The 14020-nt window shown below is 43.2% G+C and overlaps 1 protein-coding gene across 2 annotated transcripts; it reads right to left on the bottom strand.

Annotated features, from left to right (window-relative positions):
• Positions 1 to 435: 435 nt before the first annotated feature.
• On the bottom strand, positions 436 to 5087 carry GPR85 (G protein-coupled receptor 85). Of its 2 annotated transcripts, none has more exons than XM_075857095.1 (2): positions 4922 to 5087; positions 436 to 3011 (listed from the first exon to the last, which is right to left on the bottom strand). In XM_075857095.1, the coding sequence occupies exon 2, from the start codon at positions 2835 to 2837 to the stop codon at positions 1725 to 1727; it is 1113 nt and encodes a 370-aa protein (XP_075713210.1). In that variant the 5' UTR covers positions 2838 to 3011; positions 4922 to 5087; the 3' UTR covers positions 436 to 1724. The 2 variants fall into 2 exon arrangements, with proteins under 2 accessions (XP_075713210.1, XP_075713209.1); XM_075857094.1 differs by lacking the exon at positions 4922 to 5087 and adding an exon at positions 4240 to 4800.
• Positions 5088 to 14020: the final 8933 nt, after the last annotated feature.

The following is a 14020-nucleotide window of genomic DNA, read 5'->3' on the forward strand; positions in this document are numbered from 1 at the left end:
ATCCATATTGTAAAGTATTCTGAATTGTGCTGTGCATATGAAAAAATACATCTGCAATTATAAAAAGGTATATTAAAAGCATTACATCAATACTGTTGTCCTTTTAGTCAATTCATCTTCTTAAATCACTATTTCTCCCGATTCAAGGCAAAACGGTAAAACACAACTTGAATTGCATACCACCATCAGCCCTGAAAGATATATCGGTCAATAGACAGCAAAAAGGGCTCCAAATTGTAAATATCATCTTATGAGGTCCAGCAATCATACAGTTTATGAACAGAATAATAACTTAAAAGGCAAATCTATAATCTCACACTCTCACTAGTTCATTCCAGACCACTAAACAAAAACAGGAAAAAATAAGGTTAGTTGCCGAACTGGAAAAATGTAAAATTTTATTCCAGAAAAAATTAACAAGCTACACAGGAAAAGTTTGGCAAATGCAACTTTATATTTAAATTTCACACACATCTGTATCTTAAAGAATGAAAGACTCACAGACTATAATGTTATTCTAAAATACTAAAAAGTATATGTTTTATACAAGAAGGAAAAGAAAATGAAATAATTTAAACAACCAATACATCAAAATGTGCAGAAAGTATAAACAGGACTGTGCCTTCAGTAAAATATATGCTTCCTAAACTCTGCAAAATATAATACTAAGGCTTCAGTCTCCAAGACAGCTCACTTTAAATATAAACATACTCCACCGCCTCTGCTTCTTAGGGTGAACCAGACCGGGCGTCATATCTGGGAGGCTCATCTCACCCAGGTCATGTGCATACTGACTGTGGGAACAATAGGAGCTCAAAGAAAGTGGTGGCGTTCTTTCATGCACTCCCAAATCACTGACCAGGCTTACCGATTGTGGTTTAAGTCTAGGTTAAACAAAATGGAAGCTACTAGATAACCCTTTAAGGCAACATGTATTTATTCTGTATTATTATGAGTGCTCCATATGTAGATCCTTTAATACTGCATTTTGGATAGTACGTTGCCAAACAGATTGATACCTGGGTTTTCTTTTAAACAAGACTTAACTCAGTATTTGCCAAATTAAAAGAAGAAGAAAATAAAACACAGAATACATTTAAATGCGCATTTCACTGTTAAAGAAAACCTCCTTTTTATAGAAAGAATATCTGAAAAAGTAGAATATAATCGTAACCAAAAATACTGCTCCCCAAGACTGACTTACAAGGTAACGAAATCTCTCAGTAAGATAATCCGGTAATGCATGGCACATCCTTTATCAGTTACAGTACTTTTAATTCCCATTCGCCAATCTTTGCAAAAGAAACCCCAAACTGTATTAAATATTCAAAGAGTCTTCAAACTCTTAAAATCATGTTTATTAACACATTTACCTCAATTCAATTTATTAAGATGTCCAATGCTAACCTTTCTGGATGTTCTTGTTTATATGTGGTGATATGCACAGCTTCCTGGCACCTGTCATTAGCAAGATTGAACCTCCAGCCACAGAAACACAAAGGGAATCTGTGGTTGAGTCCTTTGTTTCCAATTACAAACCTTCCCTGGTGGCCAGCGGGAACACTTTAGGATAAAATAGGATTACAGGTGCGCTATTGCAAAGTGTGCACAATGCTGCTGATGCTCCATTCTTGATCTTCTTCTCAAGACATGGCTACAGGCCACAATTGCTTAGCAGAGAAGGGTAGTGTTTCACAAGGCTAAAAGATTTTGCAGATGCTCCCTCATATAACACAGTAAGGTTCCCTTGGTAACCTGGATTTTCTGCAGTAAAGAAGGGTAGTGCTGAAACAGCGCCTCAGCTCCCTGTTTGAGAAAATGCAGACAAAAGGATTGATTCCAGCTTGGGCGAAACTCATCCAGACAGCAGCTGTTAGAAATCCTCCCGGTACAACAGGACCTCTGGCAAAAACTCTCCAGTAACAAGCTACCAAATAGGGCCCCCACAAGGTCAGGAAAAGGAACGTCATAATATAGAACATTCTACTGATTCTTTTTTCCATTTTGAATTCATCTAAAACCAGTAGCCTTCTCCTGCCCGTGGTGTTGGCATTTTGCCGTATTCCAAGTAAGGTGGGTGGTGTGGGACCCCTTCCAAAGCCGGCGAGCCAGTTAGCTGCTGCTTGACCGCTGGCTCCAGGACCATGAAAAGTCCAATTCTGGCTTACTGCTGCTACAAACTGCACTGGCTTCATTTTCCTTCGGTCATGAACAAAAAATATCAGCTTGAGGTAGACAAGCTGTGTGGCTAGAAGAATGAGAGCAAGGAGTAACATAAATCCCAGGGAATCGTTGGCCCTGAAGGAACGATGCTGAAACGTGCATTGGTCTTCCTCTCTGATAAAGGAGTAGGTGCCAACGTCAAGGACTGGTGGGAAGGCCATGGCGACAGATAAGGTCCACACCATGCAAATGACTGCCAAACAAGTCCAAAAAGTCAACCTTTTCGTATAAAATCGATGGTGGGCTATAGCTAAGTATCTGGTAACGCTTATACAGAATAACATGAAAGCCGTGTGAAAACAGGACAAAACCCCAAGAAATGCAATCACTTTGCAAGTAAGATTCCCATAAGTCCAAGTAGAGCCATTCTTCACGGAGGTGAACACGAATGGAAAACAAATAGCAGATCTCAGGATATCGGAGCAGCACAGATCCAACAGGAAGTAGTAAGGAGCTCTGTGTAAGGTCTTATCTTTGACAAGCAAAATTGAAATAAGAAGGTTACCCACCACGCTGACTCCTATAATAAAGCCCAATGATGTTAGCTTTAAAAATGCTGTTAAAGGAGACACATTTTGCAGAATGTTGTCAGCTGCATGGCTATCGTTCGCCATAGATGGAGGATATATATTATTGCTTCAGTCAAGTCTCATGGTCTATATACAAGGGCAAGCACAAGATAGATCCATACATTTTACTGCAAATGTAATCCACAAAAACAACTGAGCTGGTGTCTAGGCACACATTCTGCTCTTCCCTTCTTCTGATGTGTCATGCTGTCAAGAGATCTGAAAAAAAAAAAAAAGCTATCAGTTCTTAAGCTAGCAAGTAATGATGTGAGAAGGTGCTAACCTAAGAATGTTAATTTATGGAGGACCGAAAAGTTACACTCGAGTACTATCATTTGTTTATAAAGTTTGCATTAATACAGCTTATACCACGAGGAGCAATGAAGTATTACACACTCTTACTCAACAAATATACTCCTATACAATACAGATGATATACACAACAAGCTATATATATATATATATATATATATATATATATATATAGTCCAACTAGCCCAGGTCTATCATCTAGATCTCTCAGATCTATTGTGTAGTAGATAAAGATCACACCATATATACGGTTTATAGCTCATGTATCAATACCCCTACCTACATGGCCAGCCTGTGGGCAATATACAGGAATGCCAATTTCTTCCATCATCCACCAAATAAACACAAAATGTTGAAAATCTCAGCAATCTCTCGGGCGCAGGGTGGCATTATGTTGCTGGAGAAATACACCCCATATCTGACAAGCTGAAGGATCTCCACTTATTCTAGATGTATATGAGCCCATCTCTCCCTGTCACTACAATGTATGATGCTACAATATCAGAATAAAGAATAAATGGGCTGAGCAGCTAATGTGAAGCAGACAGTGGAAGAAGAGCAGGCTCCATTATTTCTATGAATCATTGCAACTGTTACTATGCTACTTCCAGATCTCAAAGGAGAAGGAAAATCCGGGTATTCATTCTGCATGGGGGGGTTTAGTTGGTCGGCTGTGCCCTTATTATAGGTGGAAGGCAGCAAGTCAGACATGAAATGATGTATTATTTTACATGCACAGACAGATATGAGATGGATAAACAGACACATATATATACATATATATGTCTATAATGTCCATGATCTCAGCATGGGTGTAATATACAGGCTTGCAATGCCTTGTCTGAGGCTTGATCATGGTTGATGTTGGTTATGGCCATAGAAAACGTCCCTTTGTTAGGGCTTCTCCATTATCACAGGAATGCAGCTCTCTCCCCCAGGGTCTGCTTGCAACACTCCAGGCTCAGACATGTAATATTCACAATATAATATAGCTATATTTCCCCTGTGTGCCCCGATTATGCCATTTATTAGTAAAAGCCCTGGCTATGTCTATTGATATACAACGACCACCTATTTGGCTGCATAGAATGACACACACACGTCCTCATTGATAAGTGAAAGCAAGGCGTCCTACCTGTTGGTGCTATATATCCTGACAAGAGTATATTTTTCCGCTGGAGCTTCTTCTTTATATAAAATGCTGATTTTTTTTTTCCTTAGGTACCTTGCCTGAGAATATAGTCAGTGGCTCGGACGGCGCATGCGCTATGAAGCTCCTTGAGCTGCTCGCTTCATCCTCCCCTGTCGCAGCAGCACAGTCTCTCCCAGCAACAGCAGCAGTAAAAGCAGCCCACTACTGTCTGAATGAGGGCACGTCAGGTTGGCAGCTTCTAATGCCTACCTGCCGCAGCTCCCACAGTCGACACCTTGCCCATCCCTAGTCCACCAGTAATGTGGAATGTCCGCTGGGCTGGCTATGCCCTGTCAGGATGTGGGAGCCATATTCAGTAGACCTGTGCGCCAATGGTTGTACATTGAGGCGCATTCCCGAGGCTGCCTCGCGCTTCCAGCCTGCTATGTATAGAAAAGAAAGGCAGCCATGTTCGTCAAATGTCACGTTATTGATTTGTTACATAAAATCCAGAGTGGAAACACCCAGAGTGATGCATTGTTTTTTTCTGTGGAGTTGAGTGGGAGGAGAATGATGAGCACATTGTTACTGGGAAGAACATGGAAGCATTTGCATGCATCACCTCGGGCAGGGTGGGAGCATTTAAAGCAATACGCAATGGCTGACATGTCTTTTATTCTCTTACCTTGACTTCGTGTCTTTTCTGTTTGCCTTGTATTGTCTCTTTCTCATTTTCCTCACAGATATCTGCTGCTTAGCCGTGCATTGATTGCTCACGACAAGTTGTGTTCTACCAGCAGAGGTCGCTATTCTGAAGGTAGAAGCTAACATTTGTATTTGTAACTTTTACCATTACAGGTTCAACCTTCAGAAAAACAAAAGGGAGACATGTTTACACAGTGAGGGAGTGCAGCTTTATGGGACCGCTGGAGGAACTGTGTACAACCGCAGAAACATTACCCACATCATGACCATGGCGAACAGTCTGCCCAAAAATGTATCTTTGGTACGAAAATAATATATTTTTAATATGTTTTAAGTCACCCCTGCGATATTAATGTATTAGGCTTTGGTCACACCTGCGTCTGGGCTCTGTTGCGATGTTCCGTCTGAGCTTCCCGTCAGAATAGAGTTCTGACTGACACAAAAGGAAACCGTAGGTTTCCGTCTCCATCACCATTGATTTCAATGGTGATGGATCTGGTGCAAATGGTTTCCACTTGTCTCCGTTGTGCAAGGGCTACGGTATTGATTCTGTCAAAACGACGGAATCCTTACACAACGGAGACAAACAGAAACCAATGGCATTGGATCCTTCACCATTAAAATCAATGGTGATGGAAACCTACGCTTTCCGTTTGTGCCAGTCAGGGTCCCGTTCTGACGGGAAACCTCGACAGCACGTCAGAACGGGACCCTGACGCAGATGTGAACGAAGCCTTAGGCAATTACATATGTAGCAATTCCTTACAGGAGCACTAAACAGAAAATTCACAAAAAAAAACAAACAATCCCAGCAATTTCTCTCTTAATCTCCACTTTTCATTTGATCCTTTAATGCTGAGAAATATATAAAGGATTCTTCTATGTGTTCCATTAGATCAACCATTTCCTTACAATCTTATAAGGCAACTGGCTGCAGAAGGGGCCTCCCACCACTTTCTTGTCTGCAGTAGGACACACAGATTGTTATGACCAGCCTCCTTTCCTAAGCCCTGCCCCTCAGTTGTAAACTAGCCAAAAATGGAAGAGGAGCAAGATAAGAGTTCTCTACAGGATTTCTACTAGACTTTGTTTTGGGAACATGCAGAACATTCTGCAGACTAGCAAACAGCGTGGGCCAATTTATCTTCTGTTTATTTTTATCATTTGATTCTAGGTTTAAGGGTATGTTCACACGGCCTATTTACGGACGTAATTCGGGCGTTTTTGCCCCGAATTACGTCTGAAAATAGCGCCTCAATAGCGCTGACAAACATCTGCCCATTGAAAGCAATGGGCAGACGTTTGTCTGTTCACACGAGGCGTATATTTACGCGCCGCTGTCAAATGACGGCGCGTAAATAGACGCCCGCGTCAAAGAAGTGACCTGTCACTTCTTTGGCCGTAATTGGAGCCGTTATTCATTGACTCCAATGAATAGCAGCGCTAATTACGGCCGTAATTGACGCGGCGTTCAAGCGCCTGCACATGCCGGTACGGCTGAAATTACGGGGATGTTTTCAGGCTGAAACATCCCCGTAATTTCAGCTGTTACGGACCCCCGCCGTGTGAACATACCCTAACCCCTTAGTGACCAGCCCATTTTAGGCCCTAATGACCAAGCTATTTTATTTGTTTTTCTATAGTCGCATTCAAAGAGCTATAGCTTTTTTATTTTTTCGTCTACATAGCTGTATGAGGACTTGTTTTTTGTGGGATTAGTTGTACTTTTTAATAGCACCATTTTTGGGTACATATAATTATAAAAAAAAAACTGAAATTCCGCCATTGTTCTATGCGTTTTTAAATTGACACCGTTCACTATGCGACAATAAAAACACTTTTGAACTAAAATTATTTGTTTTTGCATCGTTGCTTTCCAAGAGCCGTAACTTTTTTATTTTTCCATCAATGTAGTGATTTTTTGGGCTTGTTTTCTGCGGGACGAGACGTAGTTTTGATTGGTACTGTTTTGCGGTGCATGGGACTTATTGATTAATTTTTATTATGACTTTTTTGGGGGGCAATGGAAAAAAATTGCAATTTCGCCATTGTTTTTTGCGTTTTTTTTTACGGTGTTCACCTTGCGGTTTAAATTACATATCAACTTTATTAATGGAGTCATTACGGTCGCGGCGATACCATATATGTGTACTTTTATTTATTTTTTACACTTTTACTAAATAAAACCACTTTTTATGGAAAACATTTTTTTTTTTTTTTTTTACTGTAACTTTTATTATTAATCTTTATTTCACATTTATTATTTATTTTATTAGTCCCACTAGGGGACTTTACTGTGCAATCTTCAGATCGCTGCTATAATGCTCTGGTATACTTCGTATACCAGAGCATTATTGCCTGTCAGTGTAAATCTGACAGGCAATCTGTTAGGACGTGCCTCCGGCGCATCCTAACAGGCATATGTCCAGGGCAGACCTGGGGGCTTTTATCAAGCCCCCGGCTGCCATGACAACCCATCAGAGACCCGCGATTGCATTCGCGGGCCGCCGATGGGTGACAGAGGGAGCTCACCCCCTCTGTTAACAAAGTTAAATGCCGCGGTCGCTATTGACGGCGGCATTTAACGGGTTAAACGGCCGCGATCAAAGTAAACTTCGATCGCGGGCGTTGGAGCAGGAGCTCAGCTGTCATCAGACAGCAGAGCCCCGGCTCCTGCCTGCACGGGAGACCAGTGCAGGACTTAGACTAGGCTCACGTGAAAAGGCGTCAGCCTAGCCTAAGGCCCCTTAGTGACCAACGTGAAAAGGCGTATTGGTGGTCACTAAGGGGTTAAAGAGGCTCTGTCACCACATTATAAGTGCCCTATGTCCTACATAAGGAGGTGAAAGCAGTGCTTTTTATTTAAAAAAACGATCTATTTTCACCACGTTAGGAGCGATTTTAGCTTTATGCTAATGAGTTTCTCAATAGACAACTGGGCGTGTTTTACTATTGACCAAGTGGGCGTTGTGCAGAGGAGTGTATGACGCTGACCAATCAGCGTCATGCACTCCTCTCCATTCATTTACTCAGCTCATAGGGATCCTTTTAGATCAGTATGTGCTGTCTTATACGAACACATTAACAATACTGAAGTGTTCAGACAGTGAATAGAAATTCCACGGGATGTCTATTCACAATCCCGGCACTTCGTTAATGTTTCTCTGGTAGTTACAGCAGAGCAAGCGTAATCTCGTTGTAACCTGTCATTTGCGTAATCTCGCGGGATTACGCTTGCTCTGCTGTAAATCTGCGGCAACGCTCTGGCCGGGGATTCCACTCCTGAAGGAGCCATGACAGCAGTGTCAGCACCCGGCACTTTCCCAGGGTAGTGGGCTCCGGCACTTGCCCGGGTTAGCCTGGTGCTGATGCCGGCCCTGTTGGACCCCCCTCCGATCGTATACTGATGACCTACTCTTGGTCTTAATGTCAGTATGGAGCATTACATACATCATAACAGGTGTAGAATTTTTTTTGGGCAGTCAGAGAGTTAAAGATGCGCCAAATTTATTAAATGGAATGTGCAGAAATTTGGCACACAACTCACCAACTACCCTCCCCACTTTAAAATTATTCCGGTATTATTAAAATTATTCTATTCCAGAGCCACTTCCTGGACAAGTTGATGGCAGGTTGACCCATGAAGAGTGCTGCTATTCTGGTAGAAATGTTTTTCACTTTTCAAGTTGAATAAAAAAATAAATCTGAGATTCTGAAAATTATGCACTACATACATTTCGGAACACTTTCACTAAATTTATTTTACTCTTTTAGTGTGTTTCTATTTTTCTTAATTTCCCTTAATATGCCCATAACTTCTTGCCTAAAGCTGAGGGGGGATTTACACGAGCGTCTGTAAATTAGTGGGCTAACGGCTGGATGGGGTTGTCACACTGACAGTTGGATTCTTTATTGTGAGAATTTAACAGTCGGATCCTTTACTGTGGGAAAAGAGAACTTAAATAATCAGTTCCCTGTCACTACAAATCCCTGGACACAATGCTCATATTGAGTGTTGTGACACCAAATGCAGAAGCCGCTGCTTATGCATTTCGGCGGTTACTAGGGAACCCCGTGCGTCATTAATGATCTCACAAGGATTCCCTGGCATGCAGAGCAGATGCGATCCGTGTCTTTTCTGCATGTCTGTGTATACAGATCACTGAAAACAATGATCAAATGGACTGTTACCATTAGGGTATGTTCACACGCTAAGTCAAAAACGTCTGAAAATACTGCGAAAACAGCTCCTGATTGTCAGATTTTTTTAACAACTCGCGTTTTTCGCTGCATATTTTACGGCCGTTTTTGGAGCTGTTTTTCAATGGAGTCAATGAAAAAAGCCTCCAAAAACGTCCGAAGAAGTGTCCTGCACTTCTTTTGACGAGCCGTCATTTTATGTGCTGTATTTTGACAGCGACGCGTGAAATAAAGGCTCTTGGGAACAGAACATCGTAATTCCTATTGAAGGCAATGGGCAGATGTTTGTAGGCGTATTAGGGGCGTTTTTTTCAGGAGTAATTCGAGGCGTAAAATGCCTGAATTACGTCTGAAAACACTGTGTGTGAACATACCCTTAGATCACTGTTTTAAGTGATAAGTATATACAGTTAGGACAACATTGAACACACAGATCATGTGTTTCTTGCTAACCTGAGTCCCCACAGTAAAATAAAAAGCAAATATAGTAAGTTGTAAAAAAAACAAACTAAAAAAACGAATAAAAATAAATTAATAAAATTAGAAAAAAATTCTAAAAAAAGAAATATAAAAAAGCCACCCAAAAAAATGCACACCTCTTGAAACCCACACTGAATGTATTTCACATGGATTTCAGGTTCCTATGACGCAGAATGTGAACAGACAAAGATAACCCTGGCCACCAATTTTAGTCTGTTCTACTCTAGTCATATCTGCTTTTGCACCTTCACTAAAAAAAATTCTGTACCTGGATGATTACGATTCAAGTACAAAGGCTCTGTCTAAGGCCTCATTTACACGAACGTAATATACGCGCGTGCGACGCGCGTGCTTTGCACGCATGTCGTACGCACCTATATTAGTCAATGGGGCAGTTTAGACGATGCGTGAATTGCGCTCAGCGCGTGTGCGCAGAAAAAAACTCACGACATGTTCTATAATCGTGCGTTTTTCGCGCACTCACGCACCCATTGAAGTCAATGGGTGCGTGAAAACCACGCATGCCGCACGGAAGCACTTCCGTGCGAACTGCGTGATTCGCGCAAGAGCTGTCAAACTCCTGAATGTAAACAGAAAAGCACCACGTGCTTTTCTGTTTACAAACATCCAAACGGAGTGTCAAATTCGAGATGAGCGCACCGAACTTCACCGGGTTCGGCCAAACTCGTTTTGACCGAAACCGGTAAAAAATGTTCGGGAACGCGACGTCAGGAGACAGTCACTGTCCACGGTGCTGAAAGCGTTAAACTGGTTCAGCACCATGAACAGTGACTTCCGCTCCGAAAATCCATGAACCTGTAAAAAAAAAAAGACGTTCTGACTTACCGATAACTCCGGTCCGACCTCCCGGGATGACAGTTAAGTCCAAGTGACAGCTGCAGCCAATCACAGGCCAAGCACAGGCTGCAGCCAATCACAGGCTGCAGCGGTCTCATGGACTGCGGCGTCATCCTGGGAGGTGGGGCCGGATGACAAGAGTGGGACGCGTCACCAAGGCAACGGCCGGGAGCCCGGACTTGGGGAAGCAGGAAGTTCTTGGTAAGTATGAAAGTCTTTTTTTATTCACAGGTTGGTGTATATTGTGTTCGGCATTCACTGTCGAGGGTGCTGAAAGAGTTACTGCCGATCAGTTAGCTCTTTCAGCACCTTGGACAGTGACGGGCGTCGACTAGCCTCATCTCTATGATGGCGGCTGCGCGAAAATCACGCAGCCGCGCATCATACACGGATGACACACGGAGCTGCCAAGTGCCTTTTGCGCGTGCAAAACGCAGCGTTTTTTGCGCGCGCAAAACGCACACGCTCGTGTAAATCAGGCCTAAAGCTGAGGGGGGATTTACACGAGCGTCTGTATTGCAGTATATCGTGATTCTGACAGGCAACTATTAAGCCCTGCCGGAGGCAAGGCTTAATAGGTGCACAAAGATGGCGGACCTGGGGGCCTTCATTAGGCCCCCAGGTAGCCGTAGCAACCATCGCCCCTCCCCCACGATTGCTTTGTGGGGGGCACGATGAGCTGTTAAAGGGGGTCGCCCCCTCTTTCTAATGATTTAAATGCTGTGGTCCGCTATTGACCGCAGCATTTAACGAGTTAAACGAGCGGGATCGCGCTCAAACGCAATGCCGCTCGTTAATCTGAAGTGTAACAAACAGCCGACACCCGCATCATATGGAGCGTGTTCACTGCGTATGGATACGTCAAATGTCGGGAAGGGGTTAATTATTTCTAATAATTATACTGGATATGGGGGGCAGCTGTGGCGCCATTATACTCTGTAGGGGGGCAGCTATACTGTGTGTGGGAGTCACTATGGGGCATTATATCGTGGGGAGCACTATGGGGGCATTAAACTGTGTGGAAGGCACTATGGGGGAATTATACTGTGTGGGGGCCCTATGGGGACATTATACTGTGTGGGGGCAGCTAAGGCCGCGTTATACTGTGTGTAGGAGTCACTTTGGGGCATTATACTGTGTGGGCTGAACTGGGTGGGGAATGGGCGGGGTTGGAGGTGTGGCTTAATTGGGGCAAAAATTTGGGGTTGGAGGCGTGCCTCTCCCTTTTTGCAATACTGGAAAGGTGGGAGGAATGCTGTACTAAAATTAAAATGACCATCTATGCTATAAAAATAACAGGTCAATAGAACATGAATAAAAATAAATTTCCTAAAAACAAAAACTATAAAAAACCTTGTATTTAAACATCATAGAATAATGGGAAAAAAAAGTGATTAATTTATTAATCCCACCTCTGGTTATTCCTCATGTACACACAAAACAGCTTATTCAGAAAGTCCCCTGATAGGTTAGGTACACTTTAATTGCACGTTGCTAGACACAATTATATTATATGGGCCATGTGTGGAGCTATTTTGTGAAGATTGTATAGTATGGCTGTATAGTTTACATATAAAATTATAGTGCATAAGAATAACTATATGGGGGTGTATTCAGTCTCCTAGGCAGCATGAGTACATGTAAATATGACCCTGCCTCGCACACTTTGAGTATAGGAGGGACAGTGCAGAATGAACAAGCAATATCTTTGTAATGAAGCATCCAGATGACTAGCTTTTTGTCATAGCTGGTTTCTGCAGAATGTCAATTTGAGACTTTGTGTCTAAGGCCTCATGCACACGACCGTAGTGTTTTTCTGGTCCGCAAATTCCAGGACCGTGTTCCGTGAAATGTCATCCGCAGTTCATCCGTATGTCCTCCGCAGTTCATCCGTATGTAATCCGCAAAATGCGGATGAAAAATAAAAAGCCTAGGTAAAACATGATGACGACAGAACTCATTCCCGGTCGTCGCCTAGCAACACTTCCGCAAATCCGCAAAACTGCGGATGACACACGGCGGTGTATCCGCAATTTCCACGGGCCCATTGACTTCTATTGGCATGTCCGCACCGCATTTGCGGCCCATAATAGGACATGTCCGTAGTTTCTGCGGCACGGATGTGCGGACATGCGGAGAGCCGTGAAAACACGGATAGTGTGTATGGGCCCATAGAAATGAATGGGTCCGCAATTTACCCGTGGATTTGCGGTTGAATTGCGGACGCAAAAACACGGTCGTGTGCATGAGGCCTAACCCTTTAATGACCAGTGGTCATTTAGGGGCCTTATTGTAGAGGGCCATGTTTTTACAGTGATCTATGATAATAGCTGCACAGAGAAGCATCCTGCCATGTTATGGTGGCCAGCTGTCAGAGACAGCCCAACACCCACAGGAGGAAGTAGAAATAGTGTCCTACCATTTCTGCTTTCTTGATTGCTTCTTGAACTCTGATGATCGATTTATATACAAGGGAGGTAGTGGACACTGCTCCAAGTGGTCACGTGTTTGCCAGGAGATTGGTTACTTGACCTGCAATCCTGACTGTGACAACTGTCACATTTATTAGGGCTGGTTTCCCCTGTAGCTGCTCCAATCACAGAAGATATAACGTAAAAAAAAAATGATCTGTAAAATATTTAAGCTCCCACATTTGTAGATGAGTTGGGTAAATTGAATCATCTTCTTGTGTTTTTTGGGGAAACTACAGCTCCCAGCATATCCTAACAGCTGCAGACCTTCAGAGCATGCGGGTTGTAGTTTTCCCAAAATCTTGTGAACCTTTTGAGGGCTGGGTTAGAAATCTGACTTAATAGCTGTGGCACACTCATCGTGCTGCACAATTTGTCCCTCTTAGAAAGAAGTTGGGAGGTATATTACAGCTTCAGGTTCGTACCCCTACTAGTCAAAACGGCATAAAGAAATTTGTGCTGTTTCGCTAATAGGAGCGCTGAAAGAATACACCGGACACACAGCTATAAGCCACTGTATTTATGAATAGAACACTCCTTCAGGCCGGGAACTGCCAGGCTGCTGTGTATAAATGTATACACAGCCGCCTGTCAGTTCATGCAGAGCGGGGGGAGAAGAGGCAGGGGAGCACTCCGCTCATGAATACACCGGACTCATAAATCTGCTGTATACTTTTAGGGTATGTGCACACACACTAATTACGTCCGTAATTGACGGACGTATTTCGGCCGCAAGTCCCGGACCGAACACAGTGCAGGGAGCCGGGCTCCTAGCATCATACTTATGTACGATGCTAGGAGTCTCTGCCTCGCTGCAGGACAACTGTCCCGTACTGTAATCATGTTTTCAGTACGTGACAGTGGTCCTGCAGCGAGGCAGGGATTCCTAGCATCGTACATAAGTATGATGCTAGGAGCCCGGCTCCCTGCACTGTGTTCGGTCCGGGACTTGCGGCCGAAATCCGTCCGTCAATTACGGACGTAATTAGTGTGTGTGCACATACACTTAGTGCTTCTTTTAGCCAAAGTGCACAAAAAGTTTTTGTGTCATTTTGGCTACTGCGGGTATG

This window comes from Rhinoderma darwinii, chromosome 3 (genome assembly GCF_050947455.1).
Source record: "Rhinoderma darwinii isolate aRhiDar2 chromosome 3, aRhiDar2.hap1, whole genome shotgun sequence".
NCBI lineage: Eukaryota > Metazoa > Chordata > Amphibia > Anura > Rhinodermatidae > Rhinoderma > Rhinoderma darwinii.

What these genes read in the sequence shown, in the direction of transcription:
- GPR85 (XM_075857095.1), bottom strand. Translation starts at nt 2,837, where the DNA reads ATGGCGAACGATAGCCATGCAGCTGACAACATTCTGCAAAATGTGTCT.